At 61.9% G+C, this 20930-nt stretch overlaps 2 protein-coding genes across 8 annotated transcripts; one reads left to right on the top strand and one right to left on the bottom strand.

Annotated features, from left to right (window-relative positions):
• Positions 1-45: 45 nt before the first annotated feature.
• On the top strand, positions 46-5437 carry PODNL1 (podocan like 1). 4 transcript variants are annotated; one of them, XM_081287748.1, is made up of 10 exons: positions 46-300; positions 448-669; positions 1348-1441; positions 1698-1762; positions 1874-1983; positions 2589-2745; positions 2953-3068; positions 3479-4136; positions 4607-4755; positions 4842-5437. In XM_081287748.1, exons 1-10 carry the CDS (start codon positions 298-300, stop codon positions 5002-5004), a joined length of 1737 nt encoding a protein of 578 aa, XP_081143874.1. In that variant the 5' UTR covers positions 46-297; the 3' UTR covers positions 5005-5437. The 4 variants fall into 4 exon arrangements, with proteins under 4 accessions (XP_081143874.1, XP_081143872.1, XP_081143873.1 ...); XM_081287746.1 differs by having other exon boundaries at positions 1698-1983; XM_081287747.1 differs by lacking the exon at positions 46-300 and having other exon boundaries at positions 455-669; positions 1348-1762; positions 4851-5437.
• Positions 5438-5575: 138 nt separating this feature from the next.
• Positions 5576-20886, bottom strand: CC2D1A (coiled-coil and C2 domain containing 1A). 4 transcript variants are annotated; one of them, XM_081287132.1, is made up of 29 exons: positions 20600-20886; positions 19167-19302; positions 16841-16959; positions 16693-16758; positions 16329-16463; positions 16018-16252; positions 14235-14353; positions 13883-13955; positions 13682-13753; positions 13458-13588; positions 13318-13390; positions 12574-12707; positions 12168-12282; positions 11923-12095; positions 10394-10516; positions 10245-10303; positions 10049-10165; positions 8339-8412; positions 8209-8267; positions 8065-8116; positions 7884-7983; positions 7719-7809; positions 7377-7514; positions 7232-7296; positions 6670-6733; positions 6459-6585; positions 6213-6289; positions 6070-6117; positions 5576-6002 (listed from the first exon to the last, which is right to left on the bottom strand). In XM_081287132.1, the coding sequence occupies exons 1-29, from the start codon at positions 20657-20659 to the stop codon at positions 5982-5984; spliced, it is 2856 nt and encodes a 951-aa protein (XP_081143258.1). In that variant the 5' UTR covers positions 20660-20886; the 3' UTR covers positions 5576-5981. The 4 variants fall into 4 exon arrangements, with proteins under 4 accessions (XP_081143258.1, XP_081143260.1, XP_081143259.1 ...); XM_081287134.1 differs by having other exon boundaries at positions 7232-7293; XM_081287133.1 differs by having other exon boundaries at positions 12168-12279.
• Between the last annotated feature and the right edge of the window lie 44 nt (positions 20887-20930).

Genomic DNA, 20930 nt, shown 5'->3' with positions numbered 1-20930 from the left:
GGGCTGAGGTTACAGAAGCAGAGCTGGGTGGCTGGGCAGGGGGGCCGGAGGGGGCCGAGGGGGCCGAGGGCTGGGCTGGCCAGTCCTCACCACCCCATCCAGCCGCCTGCCCTCCCTCCCTCCCCAGGGCGGGATGGGGCTGGGCCAGCCGCCCTGCGCCCCTGGGAGAAGGCTGGGGGGTGGCCCGTGTGGAGATGGAGGACGGGAGTGGTCACAGCAGAGGTTCCAGGGGGTGACTGCCGGTGGCACCAGGAGCCCTGGTCTCAGGGTGGGCGAGAAGGCCCAGCGGGGGCTGCCATGGTAAGGTGCGGCGGGTCCGAGGGGGGCCGACCCGGCCTCCAGACTCTGCCGCTGGCTGTGGTGGTCCCTCCCCATGAGGGGATGCTCCCGTCGCCATGGCGACCCGCACTGGCCTGGGGCCACGCTGACCCCTCCCTCCACTCCCAGCGGCTGAGTTTGCTGCTGTTGCTGCTGCTGCTGGGACCCCCGGTCGCCCCTGGCATGGAGGACCCCACCTTTCCCCACCCGGGGGAGAGCTCGCAGCCCCCGCCGCGGGCCTGCCCCTGGCGCTGCTCCTGTCCCCGGGATGACACGGTGGACTGCGCCGGCCTGGACCTGCGGCTGTTCCCGGACAACATCACCAGGGCCGCTCGGCACCTCTCCCTGCAGGTGGGGCCCAGGGAGCGGAGGTGGGGAGGTGGGGACCCAGGGGTCAGAGAGAAGAGAAGCCGGGGGACAGGGAAGCCGCGGGCGGAGGTGTGGGGGCCACCTGCAGGAGTGGCACCCCGACAGTGAAGAGGCTGAGCCGCGGGGGTCTGCAGCGGAGGTGAGGGAGGTCGGGGTGGGAGCGCTGGGAGAGGGAGGGCTGGGGCTTGCGTTCAATGGTGGAGGTTATGGGTGCTGGGGTCAGAGGTGGGGTGCCTGGATTCAGAGGTGGGGCGCCTGGGGTCAGAGGTGGGGGATTATGTGGGGCTGATTATGGGTGGTGGGAGTTGGGGGTCAAGGTCTTGGTAGCTGTGGGATTTTGAAGAATTGGTGTAAATGGGGCATTTGTGCCCCAAAGAGGGACACTGAGAGGTGGCAGAGAGGTGGCAGAGTGCAGGTTCCAACCAGACAGGCTGGCACCCATCTGGGAGGTTTCGGGGTTCCGAATCTTGGAGGGGACTGGGTTGTCTGTGGTCCATGTGGGGCAGTGGGGCCTTGGAGGTGGCTTGTGGTCAGGGCCATGGGGTGACTGGGGTGGACTGTGTCGAGCTGGGTGTCTGGACTTGTTTGGGCTGATGGGGGCTTGGGGTCAGGGCTGAGCAAAGGGCCGTGGGGGTCACGGTGTCCACGCCCCCCCTGCAGAATAACCAGCTCCAGGAGCTCCCGTACAATGAGCTGTCCCGCCTCAGGGGCCTGCGGACCCTCAACCTGCACAACAACCTCATCTCCTCCGAGGGTCAGCACCTCCCGTGCATGTGGGGCCACGGTCGCAGCTGCCCCTCCCCTGCCCGCCCCCCCAGGGCTGTGGGCAGCTCTGCGGCACTTCCCAGAAATGCACTGTGCTGAGCAGGGTGGAAACTTGGGGGCCGGGGCAGCTGCGGCTTCGGAGTGGGGGCGGGGGGCGGGGACCGGGTGCCTGGGGAGCCGCCTGTCTCCAGCCCCCAGCCTGCCCCCCCAGCCTGGGTCCCCTCACCGCCCCCCCGCCCGCCCAGGCCTGCCTGACGAAGCCTTCGAGTCCCTCACCCAGCTGCAGCACATCTACGTGGCCCACAACAAGGTGAGCGCCAGCCCAGCAAGGGTGTCACCTGGGAGGCGTCACACAGCACCTGGGAGCCAGGGGTGGCAGAGCGGGCTGGGGGGCTCCGGGACAGCAACTGTGCCCTCGCAGCTCTCGGCAGCCCCCCAGTTCCTGCCCCGCTCCCTCCGTGTCGCCGACCTGGCTGCCAACCAAGTGGTGGAGGTCTTCCCGCTCACCTTTGGGGAGAAGCCTGCACTGAGGTAGCCCTGGCCCTGGGAGGGACTGAGGGGCGTGGCCTGATCTGGGAGGGGCTGGGGCGTGGCTTGTCTGGGAGGGGCTGAGGGGCGTGGTCTACGAGGGGCGTGGTCTGCCCCGGGCTGGGGGGTGGTCGCAGGGGAGGTCTCTGCACTGGGGGTCTGGGGGTCCAGGGCCTTCGAGCTGCGGGGAGGCCTCTGGGCAAGGGAAAGGCGCCAGGGCACACTTACACTCACCCCCACCCACACACACTCCCACTCCCAGTCCCACTCACCCACTCACTCCCACTTTCACACCCACACACTCACATCACAATCTCACACTCTCTCCCCACATCCACACACACACACACACACTCACACACACAATACACTCACACTCACACACACACACAATCACACACATACACTCCCACTCCCGCACTCACACACACACACACATACACACATTCACACACTCACACACACTCCCATTCACACTCCCACACACACTCCCCCCCACACACACACTCACACTCCCCGGTGCTGTGGGCGGCCCTGAGCTGGGGTGCAGAGCCACAGGGGCTGCGGGTGGCGAGGCGGGCTGGTGGCCGCAGCCTGGCTCCCCTCAGGTCCGTGTACCTCCACAACAACCAGCTGAGCAACGCGGGCCTGCCCCCTGATGCCTTCCGTGGCTCGGACGCCATCTCCACCCTCAGCCTCTCCAGCAACCGGCTCAGCTACCTGCCGCCCAGCCTGCCCGCCTCGCTGGAGCGGCTCCACCTGCAGGTGCCCCCCTGCGCCTCGTGGCCCACTGTCCCCCTCGACTCTCCTCGGGGGGAGTCCTTGTCTCCTTGCTTTCCACCCTCCCAATAGACCCCCAGAATTCCAGTGGCAGGAAGGCGAGCTCCTTGGTCCTCCCTTCCTCAAGAGCCTTCCGTGGCTCCCCTAAGCCTTGGGTCCCAGATCCTGAGTCCCATTCTCTCCCTCACCCAGAACAACCTCATCTCCAAGGTGCCCCGAGGAGCCCTGAGCCGCCAGACCCAGCTCCGCGAGCTGTACCTGCAGCACAACCTGCTGTCGGACAGCGGCCTGGATGCCACGACCTTCAGGTGGGGAGGGTGCGGGTGCAGCCTCGAGGTGCAGCTTCCAGCTGCATGGAGGCTAGCACTTCCAGCCTTCAGCCCCCGCCCTGCAGGACTGCTTCCCCAGGCCTCATTTGATGAGTGCCTACTGTATACCGGGTTCAGTGGAGCTCCTGGCAGGGGTCCTTGTCCCCTGCTCCTCGGCACTGAGGTTTTATGATTTAACGTCCCAGCTCCATCTCAGGCCCAGAAGTCTGCCCGGTCACCCCCACAGCTAACCCTCAGGCTGGCACAGCTCTGAGCACCCCACGTTTGCCTCCCCCCCACACTCAACCTGGCCCCCAAGTTGAGGTCGGAGCTCACCTGACTCAGGACCCCCCAGTCCCCCGATGGGAGACTGGGCCTCTCAGAGCCGGCTGACCTCCCTCCCCCACCAGCAAGCTGCACAGCCTCGAGTACCTGGACCTGTCCCACAACCGGCTGGCCTCGGTGCCCACAGGCCTGCCCCAGGCCCTGGTCGTCCTGAACCTGGGACGAAACCACATTCGGCAGGTGGAGGCGGCCCGGCTGCGGGGGACCAAGGGCCTGCGCTACCTGCTGCTGCAGCACAACCCGCTCGGGGCCTCGGGGCTTCCGGCCCGGGCGCTGCGGCCACTGCGGGGCCTGCACACGCTGCACCTGTACGGCAACGGGCTGGACCGCGTGCCCCTGGCACTGCCCCGCCGCCTGCGGGCCCTAGTGATGCCTCACAACCATGTGGCCGTGCTGGGTGCCCGAGACCTGGCCGCCACGCCTGGCCTCACTGAGCTCAACCTGGCCTACAACCGCCTGGCCAGCGCCCATGTGCACCACCGGGCCTTCCACCGGCTGCGCGCCCTGCGCAGCCTGGACCTGGCAGGCAACCAGTTGACCCTGCTGCCTGCGGGCCTGCCCGTGGCCCTGCACACCCTGCGGCTGCAGCGCAACCAGCTGCGGACCCTGGAGCCTGAGCTCCTAGCTGGGCTCAACCAGCTGCGGGAGCTCAGCCTGGCGCACAACAGACTCCGCGTGGGTGACATCGGGCCCGGCACTTGGCACGAGCTGCAGGCCCTGCAGGTCAGGGAGGCCGGCCACACAGAGGGCCCCCAGCTTGTCCCAGGGCCCCCCCACTCCAAGGTCCTGCGGTGCCACAGAAGGACCCTGGGCTGGTCAGACAGGCCCAGCCTGGGACCTCCCTGTGCCACCCAAGTCTGGTCCTTGCCAGCCCCCTCCCCTCCCACTGGGGATGCAGCCGGGCAGGGGACACGGCTTCTGTCCCCCTCCTAGTTAGAAAGGTCAACAGAGTCCCAAGTGTTAGGCAGTGATGAGGGGTATGGGGACACCCGTCTCCACCAGGGATTCGCTGCAGGAGTGGGAACCCCAACTGTCTGTGCCCCCAGGATGACAACAGGGCCTGCCCTGGAAGGGACTCAGGTCACTTTCATGGAGTGAAGGGACAGGCCACCATGGGGGTGGGGGAGAGGAGGAGGAGCCCCCGGGAGTGGAGGTTGGGGTGACCGGTCACGGTGCTCTCTCCCCACCTCCAGGTGCTGGACCTGAGCCACAATGAGCTGTCCTTCGTGCCCCCCGACCTGCCAGAGGCCCTGGAGGAGCTGCATCTGCAGGGCAACCGCATCAGCTCTGTGGGCCCCGAGGCCTTCCTGGGCACGCCCCGCCTGCGCGCCCTCTTCCTCAGGTGCAGGTCTGGGCTGGTGGGCGGGGCGGCCTGCTGGCCACAGTGGCCTCCCCTGCCCCTGCCCTCATGGCTGCCTCTCTATGCAGGGCCAATAGGCTCCACATGACAAGCATCTCGGCCGAGGCCTTCCTGGGCCTCCCGCACCTGCGCGTGGTGGACACGGCAGATAACCTGGAGCAGGTCCTGGTCCGGCTGCCATCCACAGTACCACATCGGCCACGGCGGGGGCCTGAGCCGAGAGGGACCTAGCTGAGCCGCCCTGGCCCCTGGGGCTGCCCCGGGTGTGGACTACAGAGACACCGGCCACCTGGGGCCTGGGACTCAGGGCCTGGGCCTGCTCTGCAGGAGGGGAGCTGGCTCAGGCACTGGCTAGTTCCGCCCTGTGCACAGCTACCAGGGGAGGGCCTGAAGCGCAGGCTGAAGCTCGCTGGCCTCCAGGTTCCCAGTGTGAGGACCACCCCCGCCCTGTCCCAGATGGAGGTGGCACAATAAAGCTGAAGCTTTCCAGCCCTCCCGGGGCCAGGCGCGCTTCTGGGGCGCTCCCCTGCCTTCCCGCCACGGCCCTGCCCGGGCAATCGTTCAAGTCCCCTGGCCAGTGACCAGCAGGGGTGGATTCTGAGGTCCTGAGACACAGTGGGTCACCCTGCAGCCAATGCACAACCCAGCCTTATCCCCAAGTGCACAAGGCCACCTGCTGCGAAACAGGAGGCAGATGCGTGGACCCTGCAGAGGCTGCCTGTTCCTTCCCAGGGTCGGGTACGGGCTACAGGAGACCTGGCCTGGCCCCGGGGCCAGAGTGAGAGACAGACAGGAGAGCTGAGCCATGTGACCCTGGCTGTTTATTCCACGTTCGGTCCTGGGGCCCTGGGCAGGTGCAACCCCCGGGGGCCGCAGGGCTCAGTGGCCTTAGTGGCTTCTTTGGGGTGTGGTGGGAGGGCTGAGGGGCTGAGGCTGGGGGACAGGAAGTAAAGTGCTTGCAGGGCTCTCGTGGCTGGGTCCCTGCCGCCCTCCCTTGGGATGTGCAAACAGGACTCTCCCGGGGCCCAACCAGCCAGGCCTGGGTGAGGGGCACTGTCCCCGATGGCCCTGTCGGGGCATCCAGCTGGGCTGGGGGCCTGGACGGGGGACGAGTCCGGAATGTACTGTCCGCTGATTGTCTGCTTGGCGGCCAGGTCAGCTCTTCCCAGCAGCAGGGGCCGAGGGCTGGCTGCCCGCGCGCCAAGCCCTCACCTGCGGAGCCGCTGTAGCTGGGGGAGAGGCCGGGGTCAGGGCCGCCACGGCACCTGGTGCCCACCCGGCCCACAGGGCACTCACCTCGTTCTCGACCAGGTTCCGCCGGTACAGCGCCTCCTTGGCGGCGTCCTGGGGGATGGGCGGTCAGCGGGCAGTCCTGCCCCCCCAGCCCTCCCCCCGCCCAGCCCACCCTGCTGCCCAGCCCACCCTGCTGCCCAGCTCACCCTGCTGCCATCATTGCCCAGGCGCCGGGCGGCCTCGGTGTAGAACTGCAGCTGGCGCTCCAGATGGGCCGCATACTCTGCAGGTTGTGGGGGTCTCAGGGTGCAGGCCGGCCTCCCACCTGTCTGCCCCAAGCCCCTAACCTTGGGGCATCTGGGTGCCCACTCCATGCCCCGCACCCCGTGCCCCTGTCCCTCCAGATGCTGGTCCCCAAGCCCCTGTTGCCGCTGTCCCCTCTGGAGCCCTACCCCTCCGGAGGCTGGCACCCCCCTGCTCCAGCTGTGCCCTCTGCCACTGGCTGCGCTGCACGATGTCCTGGTACTGCTGGGCCACCTCGGGGGGCACCGGCCGCCGCGCCTGCCTCAGGGCCAGGATCTGAGGGCCCAGAAGGTGCCTTGAGCGTCCAGCCTGGACCTGCAGCCCCCGGGCCCAGCCCAAGCCCCACAGGGCGGCACCCACCTTCCGTTCCAGTCGCTCCTGGTCGAAGGCCAGCACACTGAGGCTGTGCAGGGGCCGGGCCGACCTGGGGGGAGGGAGGCAATGCGGGGTCGCCCCACCCCACCCCATGGGTTCCCCAGGCACTGGGGACACACACCAGGCCCACCCCAGTGCTGCCGGGCTCACAGCCAGGCTGGAAGATGGCCGCACACCCAGGCCACTGTGTCAGGATGGGTTCCTGCAGGAGTCAGCAGCCAAGTTGGGACCCAAGGGAGGAGGCAGACTTGGGCAGAAGACAAGGGGGCAAGGGTGGGCAGGGGTAGCGGTGCTAAGAGCACCAGAACACAGGAGCTCAGAGGCCAGGAAGAACCAGACATGGCCTCCAATAGGAGGGAGCGGCAGAGAGAAGCCAGGATATTCTGGCAATGGTCAGATGGCAGAAGGTCTTAAATATCAAGGGAGGAGTTTAAGCTGGATCCTCCAGAACAAGGGTGCTAGGAAAGGTATTGAAGCAGGACAGGGACATGGTTCAATCTGTGCCTGATGGGGACTGTCCAGGAGGGACTGAGATGAAGCCACCTACCTGTTCCCTGGCTCCCTCGAGGGGGCAGGAATGGGCGGTGCCCTCCCTTTAGGCCCAGTGACCTGCTGCAGGGGACAGAGTCCTGTGAGTCTTGAGGCCCCTGAGCAAAGCCCCCCTCCCTGGGTGCCGGTGGGCAGCGTCTCACTGTGGGCACAGCCGCTGGCACAGGGTCGATCACCAGCCACCTCTCAGTCGTCGTCTCCAACTGCTGAGTGGTCAGTGGCTCCCGGATCCGGACCATCACCTCCAGCCGCCCCCCTGTGGGCCGGCGACCATCAAGGACCTGGGTGGAGTGAGGGGACACTGGCAGTGGGAAGTAGGCAGGGCTGGGGGACCAGGGCCAGGACCCGGGAGAACCATGACACTGCCCGGGGACGCGGCCCAGCTGTCCACAGGGCAGCGGTCCTGGTCCTGGGTGCACGCGGCCGGGCAGTGGGGAGGCCTGGGAGGAGGGACTTTTGGGTGTCTCAGAAAAGGTACCCCTCACCTCGAGGATTTCCCGGACCTCGCAGGCCGTCTCCAAGGTGTCCAGCTTCAGCTGGGCTGTTCCCAGCACGCGGTCGGTCTTGAACAGCCCCCTGTGGGCGGGAGCAGGTCGGTGGGTTCAGGGCTGTGCCACCCCCTCCCACACCGCCCTGCGCCCTGCGCTCACCCCTTGTGCACCACTTCAAACTTGATGCCCTTGGTCTGGATGGCCCTGCGGAAGCCGCGGTGGCCGCGGTTGATGCTTAGCTTGAACTGCTCCTTGAATTCTGCAGGGGGCGGAGGGGGAGGAGGTTGGGGGCCGGACACCAAGGGCTCCCTGGGCAGCGGGGCGGGGCACCCTGGCTCACCTGGTGAGTCCGTGTTCCTGACCACGCTGGTCTTGTCTTTCTGAGCTTCCTCCTGGGTCGGGGGCGGGAAGGTGGTCAGCGCTCAGGGCCGGCCTTGGACTTCCCGCTGGGGCTGGGCCCTGCCCCGCGAGGCTGCCCACCTACCACATTGGGATAGGGGAAGTCGAACCGCACAAAGATGTCCAGGTCGCCGGGGGACAGCCCTGCGGGCAAACGAGGGTTCCAGCGGGGCAGAGAGGCGGTCCCTGCCCCCAGCCCGGCCTCAACCCCTCACCTGGGGGCGTGGGCAGGTTGACGCCCTTCACGATGAAGAGGAGCATGTCGCTGCTGCTTAGGTCGGAAAAGATCCTTCCGGGCGGGAAACAGGCACCTCAGCCGGGGTGGCCCCCCTGAAAACCCCGCCCTGGCCACCTCTAGAGTCACAGACCGGTTCTCCGTTCAGCTCTGCCATGGCCTGACTTCTGGGTCTTTCTTTGGTCTGCACGTACTTATTTGGTACCTACTATGTGCCAGCCAGTGCCCTTACTGTTGGGGACCTTCCCTTCCATTAGCAGTATTTCTTGAGCTCCCCACTATGCACCCACCAGTGTCCTTGCTGTGGGGGACCTCCTCTTCACTGGGCAATATTTCTTGAGCACCTACTAGGCACCCCTACATGAGGTGAGACGTTCCCTTAATATTCCTTGAGACCTACTGAGTGCCACTGAGTACCCTTGCTGCTGGGCCTTCTTTCATTAAACAACATTTCTTGAGCACCTACTACACCCCCAGCACTGACTTAGCTGTTGTGGAAATGTCTGTTAATTTTCTTGAGTCCTACTATGTGGTAGCTAATGCTTTAGCTGCTGCAAGACTTTCCTTGATATTCCTTGAGTCCGACTATGTGCCAGTCAGATTGCTAGCTGCTGGGAGACCTTCCTTTAACATTTCTTGAGTACCTACTATGTGCTAACCAGTGTCCTAGCTGTTAGGTGGCCTCTCTTCACGTGACAATATTTTTGAGTACCTACTATATGTTAACCCATGCCCTAGGTGCTACGGGACCTTTCCTTCACTTATTATTATTATTATTTTTCTTAGTTGTAGTTGGATACAATAGCTTTATTTTATTTATTTTTATGTGGTGCCGAGAGTTGGACCCAGCACCTTGCATGTGCTAGGCAAGCACTCTACCACTGAGCCCCAGCCCCAGCCCTGCACTTACTATTTCTTGAGTCCTACTATGTGTCAAGTAGTGCCCTAGCTACTGGGGGCAAAGAAGTCAACGAGACAGACCCCCATCCCTGGGGGGGGGGGGTCTGACTAACTGAGTGGACAGATGCCCAGTGAACACAATAACAGAACCAGAGAAGAATTCAAGACTCCAAATAGGAGACAGAGCAGAGCTCACTCGGGAGGGGCTGCTCTATACAGGGTGACCAAGGAGGGCTCCCAGGGGAGGAGACAGTATAAGGACACTGGATATCGAGAAGGAGCGACCCCAAGGCCTGGGGAAGAGGGCCTGGGCAGAGGCAGCAGCTGGTGTGGAGGAGGGACCCAGAGAGATGGCCACAGAGCTCCGGGAGGGGGGCAGGTGAGAGGCGAGGTGACAGGGAGATGGGGGTGGGCGCTCCCAGTGTGGCAGGAACCCCGAGGCTCAGTGGCCAAGCCCAACTCATACAGTTAGTGGGGAAATGGCACCGTCCCTCAGGGGCAGGAGGACTTAACAGGGGCCACGACCAATAGCACCCAAGCACAACATGTGGGGTCTCCTGTGAGCTCCCTCGGCCCCCCTGGGGCAAGGTGCATCTTTACGCCAAACGCGTTAGCGAAAGTGTCTGTCACCGCCCACAGCCCTTCACTGGCACCTTGTGCCTGCCCCAGGGTCTTTGCATGTTCTGTGCTCTCCCCTCCTCGCCAAACTCTTCCAGAGCTGAGTCCTAAACCAGCTTCCAGGGAGCAAGCTCCTCCCCACGGGTGTCCCAGGTGGGGACAGGGGCCTTACTTGATGATGTTAAATGTCCTCTGCTCGAAGCGGGCGGCGGGCGTTGGGAGACCCCGGGCGAAGGCCTGCTTCAGAGTCTCCATGCTCTGCTTGCAGCCCTCTGCCAGTTTCTCAAACCTGCGACGAGAGGCCCTGCTCAGGCCCCGGCTCAGCCCAGGCTGGGGGCTCAATGGCCTGGCAGGAGCCATGCACTTACTTGCTGGCCTCAGCGATGTTGCCCAGGTGGGTGAACTGATTCGAGTGGTTCAGGCACATCTACGAGAGCAGAGGCAGTGAGGCCGGGCGGGGGGGCCGCAGGCTGGGCGGGGGCCCGCAGGCTGTGTGGGCTGGCCAGGCGGGCCTCACCTCGTGCTGCTGCCTGATCAGCTTGGTGAGCTCGCCATACCGCCGGGCGGCCTCCGGAGACAGGCCTGGGCCGGGCCGCTGGACCAGGACAAAGTCCTCCTTGTTGACAGGAGCCGGCGGCACCTAGGGAGAGAGGCTCATGGGGACAGGCCTGTGCTGGCCACAGCATGCCCACGGAGGGTTCTGCAGGCTCTCACTCCTCTCTGGAGGCCACCCTTGCCTGCTGCTGCACCCCCTCCCTCTGGACTGGCCACATGGCCCTTCCGCTGACACAACGAAGCTGTCCCTGTCATCCAAGCCATCTTTACAGAGCCCCTACTGTGTGCAGGCCCTGCTCTGGGGCTGGGGACCAGCAGTGAACAAGAGACTAAAATCTCTCACTCAGCAGGAGACTGACATTGTCTGGGGAACACAAACCTCGCGATGCAGTAACAGACAGCAGAAGCTTCGGGAAGGATGACGTTGGGAGGAAGAGCGGGGGTTCTGGTTGAAGGGAGGGATTTTGGATGGGAGGTGGGAGCAGCCTTCTGGAAACTTCAAGAGTCTTCAAGAGGCAGCAGTGAGCCGGGCGGGGCGGGGCGGGGCACATTCCAGGGAAAGGACAGCATGTGCAAAGGCCCCGAGACTGGAGTGTGCCTGAATGTGAGTGACAGCTGGAGGACAGGAGCAACGCAGCAGGTGGAAGAGATGCAGCAGGTGGAAGAGACGGGGAGGGAGGTGACAGAGTATATCATGCAGGGTCCTTCGGGCCACAGTAGGGGGCCTGTACTTATTGTGTGCTCGTATGGTCTCCCTACTAGGACAGCGGCTCCACGAGGTGGGGACTTTCGTCTGGCTGCTCAAAGCTCTGTCCCCGTGCCCAGGTAGGGCTGGACACCTGGTATGAGCTCTGTAAATATTTTCCACTGTGGTTGCTGTTTCATGGCCAAGGAGTCCTGGCTGACCCGAAGGCAGGAGTCACTGTCCCCGCTTCCCCAAGGAGGGAAAAGATGCTCAGAGCAGAGCGAGCAGTCCTTCCTGGGGTGGCAGAGTCCGTTAACTGCCCCCCTCCACATGGGACCCCCCTTGCCTGGTACAGGGGTCAGGCACAGAGTGACTCAGCAGGAGACTACATGTCCCAGGCTCCTTTGCAGCTAGGTGTGGCCATGGGACAATCCTGGCCACTGGGAGACAAGCAAAGGTGATGTCACTTCCTTATAGGAAACTGCTCTGCCTTTTTCTCTCACTGCTTCCCAAGGGCTGGAGGCTGAAGGGCAGGGAGCCACTTGGATCATGTGTCCCCGGGGTGGGGCAGAGCAACAAGAGGGACGGAGGCCTGGTCCTGGAGGCCCTCGTTTAGGGCTCCGCCTGCGCTGAGGGTTCTATGCAAGAACCATGTGTGCCTCGCCCTGGCTGCTACCTTGGGGTGGCCTATTTGTTATAGCAGCTTAGCCTCAACCCTAACTAATACATCCAGATCCCACAGCTGCCAAGGGGCTGCAGCCCGACCAGCGGACGCCTGGGCGGTTCCCCTGGGCCTGAGGGTTCACCTTGGCGATGTCCACGGGCAGCCCGTTGCGGGAGGCCTCCAGCATGGGCTCCAGCCCCTTGGCCTGGCGCAGGTGCATCTTGGCACCCTCCACGTCGTTCTTCTGCTTGGCGCGCAGAGCGGCCTGCAGGAGTTGCTTCTTGCGGCCCTCCAGGAAGGCCAGCTGCTGCTGGGCTGTGGGCAGAGAACCTCGGTGGGCCGCCCGGAGGGCCACGAGCAGGCAGCCGGGCAGGGGAGAGCGCTCACCTCTGGTGGACGTGGCTTTGGGGGCTGCTTTGGCTGTTGGCGCTGATCCTGACTGGGGGGCCCTTGGGGGTGGGGCCTTGGGCTGGGCCACCGGGGCCGAGGAGCCGTCTTGCTGCTGAGGGGGACGGAAGTGAGTTTCCAGGGCCGTCAGAGCCACTCCCAGGCCGGCTGACACCAGCAAGGACCTGGCGTTTAACACCCACGACCTGGCGCCTAGGGGTCCTCAGCAGCCCTGGAGGCAGGGGTTCTGGCCATGCCCACCGTCCAGCTGAGGGGACCGAGGCTCAGAGCAGAATGAGCAGAATGCCTGCCCACCGCCAGGAAGTGGGGGCGCGGGGCGCGAGGCTGGTTCACACCTGGGACTCTCAGGACTAGCTCCCTGCCACCCCCTGCCTCAGCCTCTCACCTTCCTCGGGGCCTCATCCTCCTCGTCCTCCGGGCCTTCGTCCTGGCTGGCCAGCTTCATGGCCGTCTCCAGGACCCCCACCAGGCTCTGCTGGGCAGGCTCACTGGCCTCCAGGCCCTGGATGGGAGGAAAGCCTGCCCGGCCGGCGGAGGCGCAGTGAGTGGGGTGGACACGGGTCCCCACCTGAGGAGCCCGGGCCTGTGGTCTACTCTGAAGCCAAGGGAGGAGCTGCTGCTGGGCCTGCGCCATTCCCACCACCCTCGGCCCAGCGGCCTCCCTTCCCAGGCCCCAGGACTCCACGGGACTCCAAGAAGCAGGTCCTGGGGTGTCCTCTGTGTGAGGAGGTGTGCGGGACACTGGGGGTGATCTGGCTGGAGGCCTCCAGGATAAGGGGGGCCTAAGATGTGGACAGATGGCCACCCTCATGGGGGACCCGCAGCAGCTCTGACAACTGAAGAGGCTCCTGGCCCTCGGGGCTGGGGAGAGCCAAGTGAGCGGACGGCCAGCGCCCGACGACTGGGAAGGGGTGGGGGTAAGGCAGTGGGCAGTGTCCAGACGCCCCCATCTCCAGCGCTTGCCAATCTCCCTGGCAAACGCTTCTGTCAGGACAGACTCTGGCCCACCCTCTGAACCAGGCTTGCAGAGGTCCCCAAGTCTGGCTGGCTGCCGGCTCCCTGCGCCAGGAGACGGGACAGAGCCCGTGAAGGCCCAGAGGCTGCGAGACTGGGGACAGGCGGAGCCTACCTGGGGGCACCGGCAGCTCAGCCACGTCCACGGCTCGGCCCGCCTTGTGGGCTCGGATCGCATCTTGGTATTGCTGTGGGACACACAGGTGTCAGGGCGCCGAGCGAGGTCCCCGGAGCTGCCCACTGTCCCCCACGCACCTTGACAATGCGCTCGTGCATGCGGGCCTTCCGCGGGTCACCCTTGGCCTTGGCCTGGGCTGCGGCTACATGGTATCGCTCCATCCGCTGCTCCAGGGCCTCCAGGAGGGTCCGCGGGGGCGGGGGAACCTCTGGGCCGGACAGGGTGGGGGGCAGGTTAAGGGTTCAGGGAACAGGAGCTGGTCTTGTGCTGGCCTGCCCACCCGAGGGCCCACGCAGCCTACCTGGTGTGGTGGGTGCTGTGGCTGGAGCTGGGGGCGGTGGTGTTGGTGACGGTGGGTCTGGGGGCAGCTGGTCTGGGGACAGAGAGGTCCAGTCCAACAAGAGGCCTGCTTGACAACCCTGACCCCCACCCAGGCTGGTGGGACTGAGTAACAGGCAGCAGCATCAGGCTGTCCCAGAGGGTGGGCTCGGTGGGTCCTCACCAGGTGGAGGGGGCAGGCGGGACAGGTCCACGGGCTCCCCTCGGCTCAGGGCCTCCAACACGGCATCGAAGCTCTGGGAGAAGGAAGGGGGGGATCAGGGGAGAGGCTGCAGTGGGGCCGGGGTCCCAGGGGACGCCCTGGCCCTGCCACACAACAGAGGCGTCCGGGCTCCAGCCCCTCCTTGCACCGTCCTCTGGATCCTCCTGCAGTGCCGTGCCCTTACAGGGCAGGTAACCTGAGGCTCCACGGGGACAGCCCCGAGGGCCGGCCAGTGGCCAAGCAGCCCTCAAACGTGGGTTGCCTGACTCCACATGGAAGCACCCTGTCCCCCCCCACCGTCAGGGGGACGCACCTTGGCCACGCGGAAGTGTCTGGTGGCGGCAGCTGTGTCTCCCTGCTGCTTGGCGTGGAGGGCGGCCAGTTTGTACTCGTGCTGGCGGCTCTGCAGCTGGGCCAGGGAGCTGCAGGGGCCTGAAGGAGAGAACCGAGCACCAGAAGCCGCGAACCTGGGCTCCCCCATGGCCACGACGGTCACGGGCCCCTTGACAGCTGCCTAAACTGAGGCTCTGAGAGGGACGCTGCCTCCCCAAGAAGGATCACCCCAGGCCAGGAACGCTGTACAGCCACTGTAGTTTTGTCCCCAAGAGAATTCTAGATTTATGAATGCTCACATTTTTGACATCTGTCATTTTTTAGTCTTTTTTTTTTTTTTTTTTTGGCACTGGGGATTGAACTCAGGGGCACTCAGCCACTGAGCCATATCCTCGGCCCTATTTGTATTTTATTTGGAGACAGGGTCTCACTGAATTGCTTAGGGCCTTGCTAAGTTGCTGAGGCTGGCAAGTATACAAGGGGGGCTGTGGCTGTAGCTCAGCGGCAGAACACTTGCCTAGCACGTGTGAGGCACTGGGTTCGATCTTCAGAACCACATAGAAATAAGTAAATAACACAAAGTGCCTATCTACAACTAAATATATATATATATATATATATATATATATATATATATATATTCTTTTTTTTTAAAGTATACAAGGTTCTTACACCTAGCATCTTACAAATACTGACATTTAGAAATGGTTCTGGGTATGGAACCCAAGGCCTCACACATGTTAAGCACGCACTCTCTCTACCACTGAGCTACATCCCCAGACCCAACACCATTCTTTTAAATCTAATATATGTGAACAACCTTGGTGATTTCAAACTCACCAACATTCACTTATTTTGTCTATTTTAAAATATTTTACTGGGAGCAGTGGCACACACCTGGAATCCCAGGAGTTCGGGAGGCTGAGGCAGGAGGATCAAAAGTCCAAAGCCAGCCTCAGCAACTTAGTGAGACCTGTCTCAAAATTAAAAAATAAAAAACACAGGCTGGGGATGTGGCTCAGTAGTAACAGCCCCAGGGTTCAGTGTCCCTTCCCTCAAAATGTATAAATGAAATAAAATAAAAATTTAAAACATGAAGATATATAAATCTTAAAATAACTGTGGTAAAATAGACACAACACAAAATTTTCCATCTTCCATTTTAACCTCTTGTGTGTGTGTCTGCGTGGTGTTAGGGATGGAACCCAGGGGCGTTCTACCACTGGGCCACATCCCCAGCCCCCCTCTCTTTTTTTTGACACAGGATCTCACTAGTTGCCAAGTCTGGCCTCAAACTTGCAATCCTCCTGCCTCAGCCTCCTGAGTAGCTGGGTTATGGGCGGCGTCACCATGCCCACTTGAAACCATTTTTAAGTATAAAAGTCAGTGGTGTCAACTGCGGTCACACTGTGCAACCATCACGGCCGCCCATCTCCAGAACCTTCTCATCTTCCCAACTGAAACTCTGATCCCATTAACCACTGTGTCCCCGCGCCCGTCTGGCAGCCACTGTTCCGTGTCCCATCTCTATCCCTAGGACTCTGCCAGGGGCCTCCTACGCGTGGACTCTGGGTGCCTGCTGTGACTGACCTGGTCACTCAGCACACTGTCCTCACAGTGTACCCCATCACAGCCCACACCAGGACTGCCTTCCTTTGAAGGCTGAATGACAGTCGCGGTGTGGAAGGACGCACTCTGCGTATAGGAGGGGGCCTACACACAGCCACCCCACCAGGTGCTCCCTGGCCCTGCCCACGGCCTACCTGGGGGCAGCTGGGGCTTAGCCGAGCCTGGGGCCGAGGCTGGGGCAGAGGCAGGAGGGCTCTCCAGGGTGACCCTGGGCTCCGGGGTGGGCGGGTTTGTGGGGACCAGCGGGGGAGGTGCCGGCATGTGGCTGGGTGTAGCTGCTGGGCCCTTTCCTACAGCCACAGGTGGCGGGATGTCCCCTTCATCGATGGCATTGCCCTTCCGGACAGAGGCCAGCAGGTTTTCCAGCGTCTGGGGAGAGGCATGGGCGGGGTCAGGGGCCGGAGCCTGGTGCTGGGGCTTGTCCCAGACCTGCCCGCCCACTCACCTTGAGCCCCCGGTCGTAGCGCCGTGTCTTGGCGCTGTCCCCAGCTTGCCTGGCGCTTTCGATGGCTGACTGGTAGAGGGCCAGGCGCTCCTGCAGGGTGGCCTCCAGCCCCAGGTGGGGGGCCGAGGGCTTCGGCTGCGGGGAGCCGGGCACAGTCTGGGTGGTGACCCTCCTCGGCTTCCCGTCGACCCTTCCTGGAGCTGACACACGCCCCCCGCAGCCCCCCCACCCAGGAGGGCAGAGACCAGGGTCTCCATAGGGAGAACTTCGGCACAGAGGCTCCTGTCGCCTGTCAGGTCACATGGCTGAAAAGGCCACCCGTGAGCCTTGACTCAGACCAGGGGGGGGCTCGGGGGAGCTGTACCTGGGCCACAGGTGGCGGGGGCTCTAGCACCTTCTCGTCTTCCCCGAGGACCTCGTTTAGCTCCGCCTGTGGGAGACAGCCAGGGTGGACACGCAGCCGCAGCCGCTGGATGGGGCCAGGGAGAGGCCTCCCCGGGCTCGGCGCTCACCAGCAGCGCGTCGTCGGCCTCCACGTCATCGTCGTCCGTCCCCTCCTCCTCCTCCTCCTCGTCTGGGTCTCGCATACACAACCTGGCCATCTTCTCAATGGCCTCCATGGGCAGGGGACCTGGTGGCAGGAGGCCTCCGCTAGACCACTGTCCCCTAAGGTCCCCAACCTCCCATCCCAGACACCCAGGCCCTGAGGGCACAGAGGTCAGCAGCAGGGCAGCAGGTGCCTTGCCTGCCCTTCACGGCACCCCAGAATCCTTGAGCCCTCCCTGCACGATGCCACCCTCCTGCCACATGTCCCTGGACTCATGTCTTCTTTATCCAGCTCAGTTCTGGGGCCAGGCTACCTGAGTTCAAATCCCAGCTCTGCAACGTTCTCCCTGTGTGACCTTGGGCAAGTCACTTCACCTCTCTGGGCTAGAGTTTCCCCATCTGTTACCCAGGGATAACGGTTCCTTCTGCATGGGTAGATTGTGGGGACTAAAGGTAAACAAAGGTCTTAGAATGCACCACAGGCTGCCCTCATCCACAGAGAACACACTCCAGGCCACCTGTGACGTCCAAAACCACGGATAATACCAAACCCTCTACCTACTAAGTATTTTCCTATACACCCTGAGCATTGCCACGTTAGCACCAAAACTTCTGTCCTTCCATGGTCTGTGCCCTCATGCCTGCTTTGTATCAGTACTCTTGTGCTTTGGGGCCATCAAGTGCAGGGAGGGTCACTCAAACACAAGCACCGTGCTGCCGAGAGTGGACCTGACAATCCAGATGGCTGCTCAGTGATAATGGGCAGGCAGCACACACAGTGTGGATACACTGGACCAAGGGATGATTCACACCTTGGACAGGATGCTGGGAGATTTCATCACACTAATTAGGACACCTTGCAATTTGGCTTATGAATTGTTTGTTTCTGGAATCTTCCATTGACTATTTCCAGTCAACTGTGATTGACTGTGGATAACTGAAACCACAGAAGAAAAACCATGAATCAGGGGGACACTGCACCCCTGGTCTTTTATTATTCACCTTATGCCCATTACTCAGAAGAGCTCTGCTCTAGAAACCTGCCTAGGAGGCTGAGCTGGTGGATGTTAGCTCATTGCTGGGACATGAGGTGCAGGGTCAGGTCCCTGTGAGCTTCTGGGCACTACATTTTTTTAACAAATATTTATTTTTTAGTTGTAGTCGGACACAATACCTTTATTTTATTTACTTATTTTTATGTGGTGCTGAGGATGGACTCAGGGCCTCTACCTGAGCCCCAGCCCCAGCCCCTGGCACAACATTTTTACTAAGTGATCAATACCCAACTTTGCTTTTGGGTGCTTCTCTTTGAAGACATCTTGCTGAATATCTGTGCTGACTAGTGAACACTGAACACGTGGCCAACAGAACGTGCACTCGCACCTGAGTGAGGTTAACCTCTGCAAGTCACCTCACAGTCCTCTGTGCTCCTAGGACCTGTCATCAGCGCTTGACCTTTTTGCTTGGGACCATTTTGAACAGTGAAATCACCAACAAAAAGCAGGAAAATGAGAAAAGCGTGGCACTGAACAGACCAGGAAGGACCATCGTTTACGACATAAGAGCCGAAACACGAAAGCTGAGCACCGCTTTGCTCCTGCTTCTTTGCAAGGGGCTCCAACTTTCTTACCACTTTTGAGGGTCCCCAAATCAAATGCATTGCAGCGAGGAGGCAGATCCATAAAGATGAGACCCACATGGAACAAGGACTGACTAGCAGCTAAAACGTCTGAAGGCTTTTTTAGCCTCAAGGCTCCAACTCTACTCAACCACTGCAGAGTCCTCTGCCCCCCACCACCTACCCCATGGCCTTTGCACCTGCTGTGACCCCTCCTGGAAACATGGCTAACTCATCACCTGGCTGTTGGTAAGTGGTTCCTGCAGGAATTCCACCCCAACTCACAGATCTCTCCAAGCTCTGTGCTTCCCCACCCCACCCGAATCATGGGACAGAAAGTTAGAGGTTGGGACTGATGATAACACAGGTGTATTATGTGTCAGTAAGCTCTTGGGAAGGGCCTTACGAGCCCTAGATTGACTCCTATGATGTGAACAAGTACTATTCCCATTTTACAGATGGGAAAACCAAGGCCGGCACAGATGACATGGTGGGTAAGTGCTGGGATTCACATCCTCAGTCTGTGTCCAGAGTTGACTGCTTCCTCTCTCAGACCGTGTGCTCCAGGAGGGAACTCCCTCTGTTTTCCTTCCCCTGTCTACCCAGTGCCCAGCTCCAAGCTCAGCCCACAGGAGGAGATCCAAAAATGTTCAGAAGTATGTTAAGCATCTTACCTTTGCCTCTGAGCTTCTCTAGGGCTGGGGGCTGATCCCCCACCAAGGCCAAGAACTCAGCCTCTAGTTCCTCATGGTTCACTCCATCCTCGGGGATCATTAAGCCATCTGGAGAGAGGTCGACCAGCAGGCCAAGCTGTGGGAACAACAAGGGTCCAATCAGCCCTTGGGTTGTCCTGCTTGGCCAGAGGCAGCCAGGATGAACCCAGAGTCCCCAGGGAAGGAAGAAAACAAGGTCTTCCTAGACAAGCCATTCCCTGGGGAGTGCCAGCAGGTCCAGTCTGCAACAGGTGTCCCAAGATGGGCCTAGCCCTTTGGCACAGATCAAATGAGGCAAAGGGCAGGTGGAGAGACCTAGTTTTGTTCTCTGAACCTGCATCTGAGATGTGCGGCTACTCAAGATCACCAAGGGAAGCAGACCGCACACTTTGCCCTAAGCAAAGCCACTCTGCACACCTGGGCTTTTCCTTCCAGCAGCCTCCAAACCCCGAGGGGGCTGTGCAGGAAGGTTGGGGCATCAAGAGCAATTAGAAGCTCTGGCAACATAGTCGAAGTTCAAAGTGGGCCTTGGCCACATACACCTCTCTCCCTATTGTGGTGAATGACCAATCACAACATGATACTAGGGGTATGAAACTGCCTAGATGTAGGTCAAAATCAGCCAAATGTTGGCAATTATATATGTTCTATCTTCTAGGAATAATGATAGTGATAACATTTATTGAGTGCTATGTTCTAGCACTTTCCATAAACTATGCCAATGAATCTTCAGGACTGTCCTGTGAAACAGGGACTCTTCTGGGTCTCCATTTTACAGATGAGAGAACTATGACTCAGAGCTGTGAAGTTAAGCTGTGTAGGCGCCAGGAGGGAACTTCAGGTTGGACTCTAATAGTTGAGCACTTGGCCATGCCCTGGGCTCCCCTATCAAAGCTGAGACAAGTCAAACTCCTCCAGGTGTCTGGGGCAGGGAGGAAAGGGCCAAGTCACAGTCCTATGGGATAAGGGGTAGGCTAAGGGATGTAACTCTGGATGTGCACCTGGTGCTGGCCAGGCTGCTGATCCCTATGACCTTGGGTAGGTGTCTTCACCTCTCTGGGCCTTAGTGTGCTCATCCTTACAATGGGAATAAAGAGCGTGACCTGAATAGGCTGATGCAAGGGTTTGATGTGGCGGTCTGACTGCTGCCCCTCCCTGATTGGAGCTGTTGCGGCAACAGGTGGCCCTGAACAAGGGGTGGAGAGCCACGAGTCAGGGGTGGGGGATGCAACGCCAGCAGGCCGTACTTCGGGGGTTCAGGCCTTACCTGGGGGCAGGGACCCGGGCTCACCTAGGAGGCGGAGACGGGGCTTCCCTGGGGGGTGGGGCCCTCCCCTGAGCGTGTGACCGGGTGGGGAGGGGCTCCCCGCCGGGGCCGTGGGGCGCAGACTCACCTGGCGGGCAGCGGCGGCGCCTCGGCCTGGGGGTCCCGGGGGTCCCTTCCTCTTGTGCATCTTCCAGACTGGATACCCCGACCACCAGCCCCCCGGCGCCTAGCCTTGCCCTGCCTCCTCCCCCGGAGACTGTCGCCGCGCACGCGCCCTTCCTGAGCCCCAGCCCCTCCTCGGCAACCCGCGCCCGCTAACCCCGCGCCCTCGCTACCCAGGGTGGCCTTTCCACTTCCGCCTCGGCCTTCTGGGGCCGCGACACCGGAGCGCGGCCACTGGACTAGCCGGGCCCGCCTCACCGAAACTACAATTCCCGGCAGGCAGTGCGCGGGCGCGC

The sequence above is a fragment of the Spermophilus citellus genome (assembly GCF_964194105.1).
Source record: "Spermophilus citellus genome assembly, chromosome: 3".
Taxonomy (NCBI): domain Eukaryota; kingdom Metazoa; phylum Chordata; class Mammalia; order Rodentia; family Sciuridae; genus Spermophilus; species Spermophilus citellus.
Note: the sequence above shows the minus strand (reverse complement) of the source record. Positions and strands in the feature narration are given on the sequence as shown.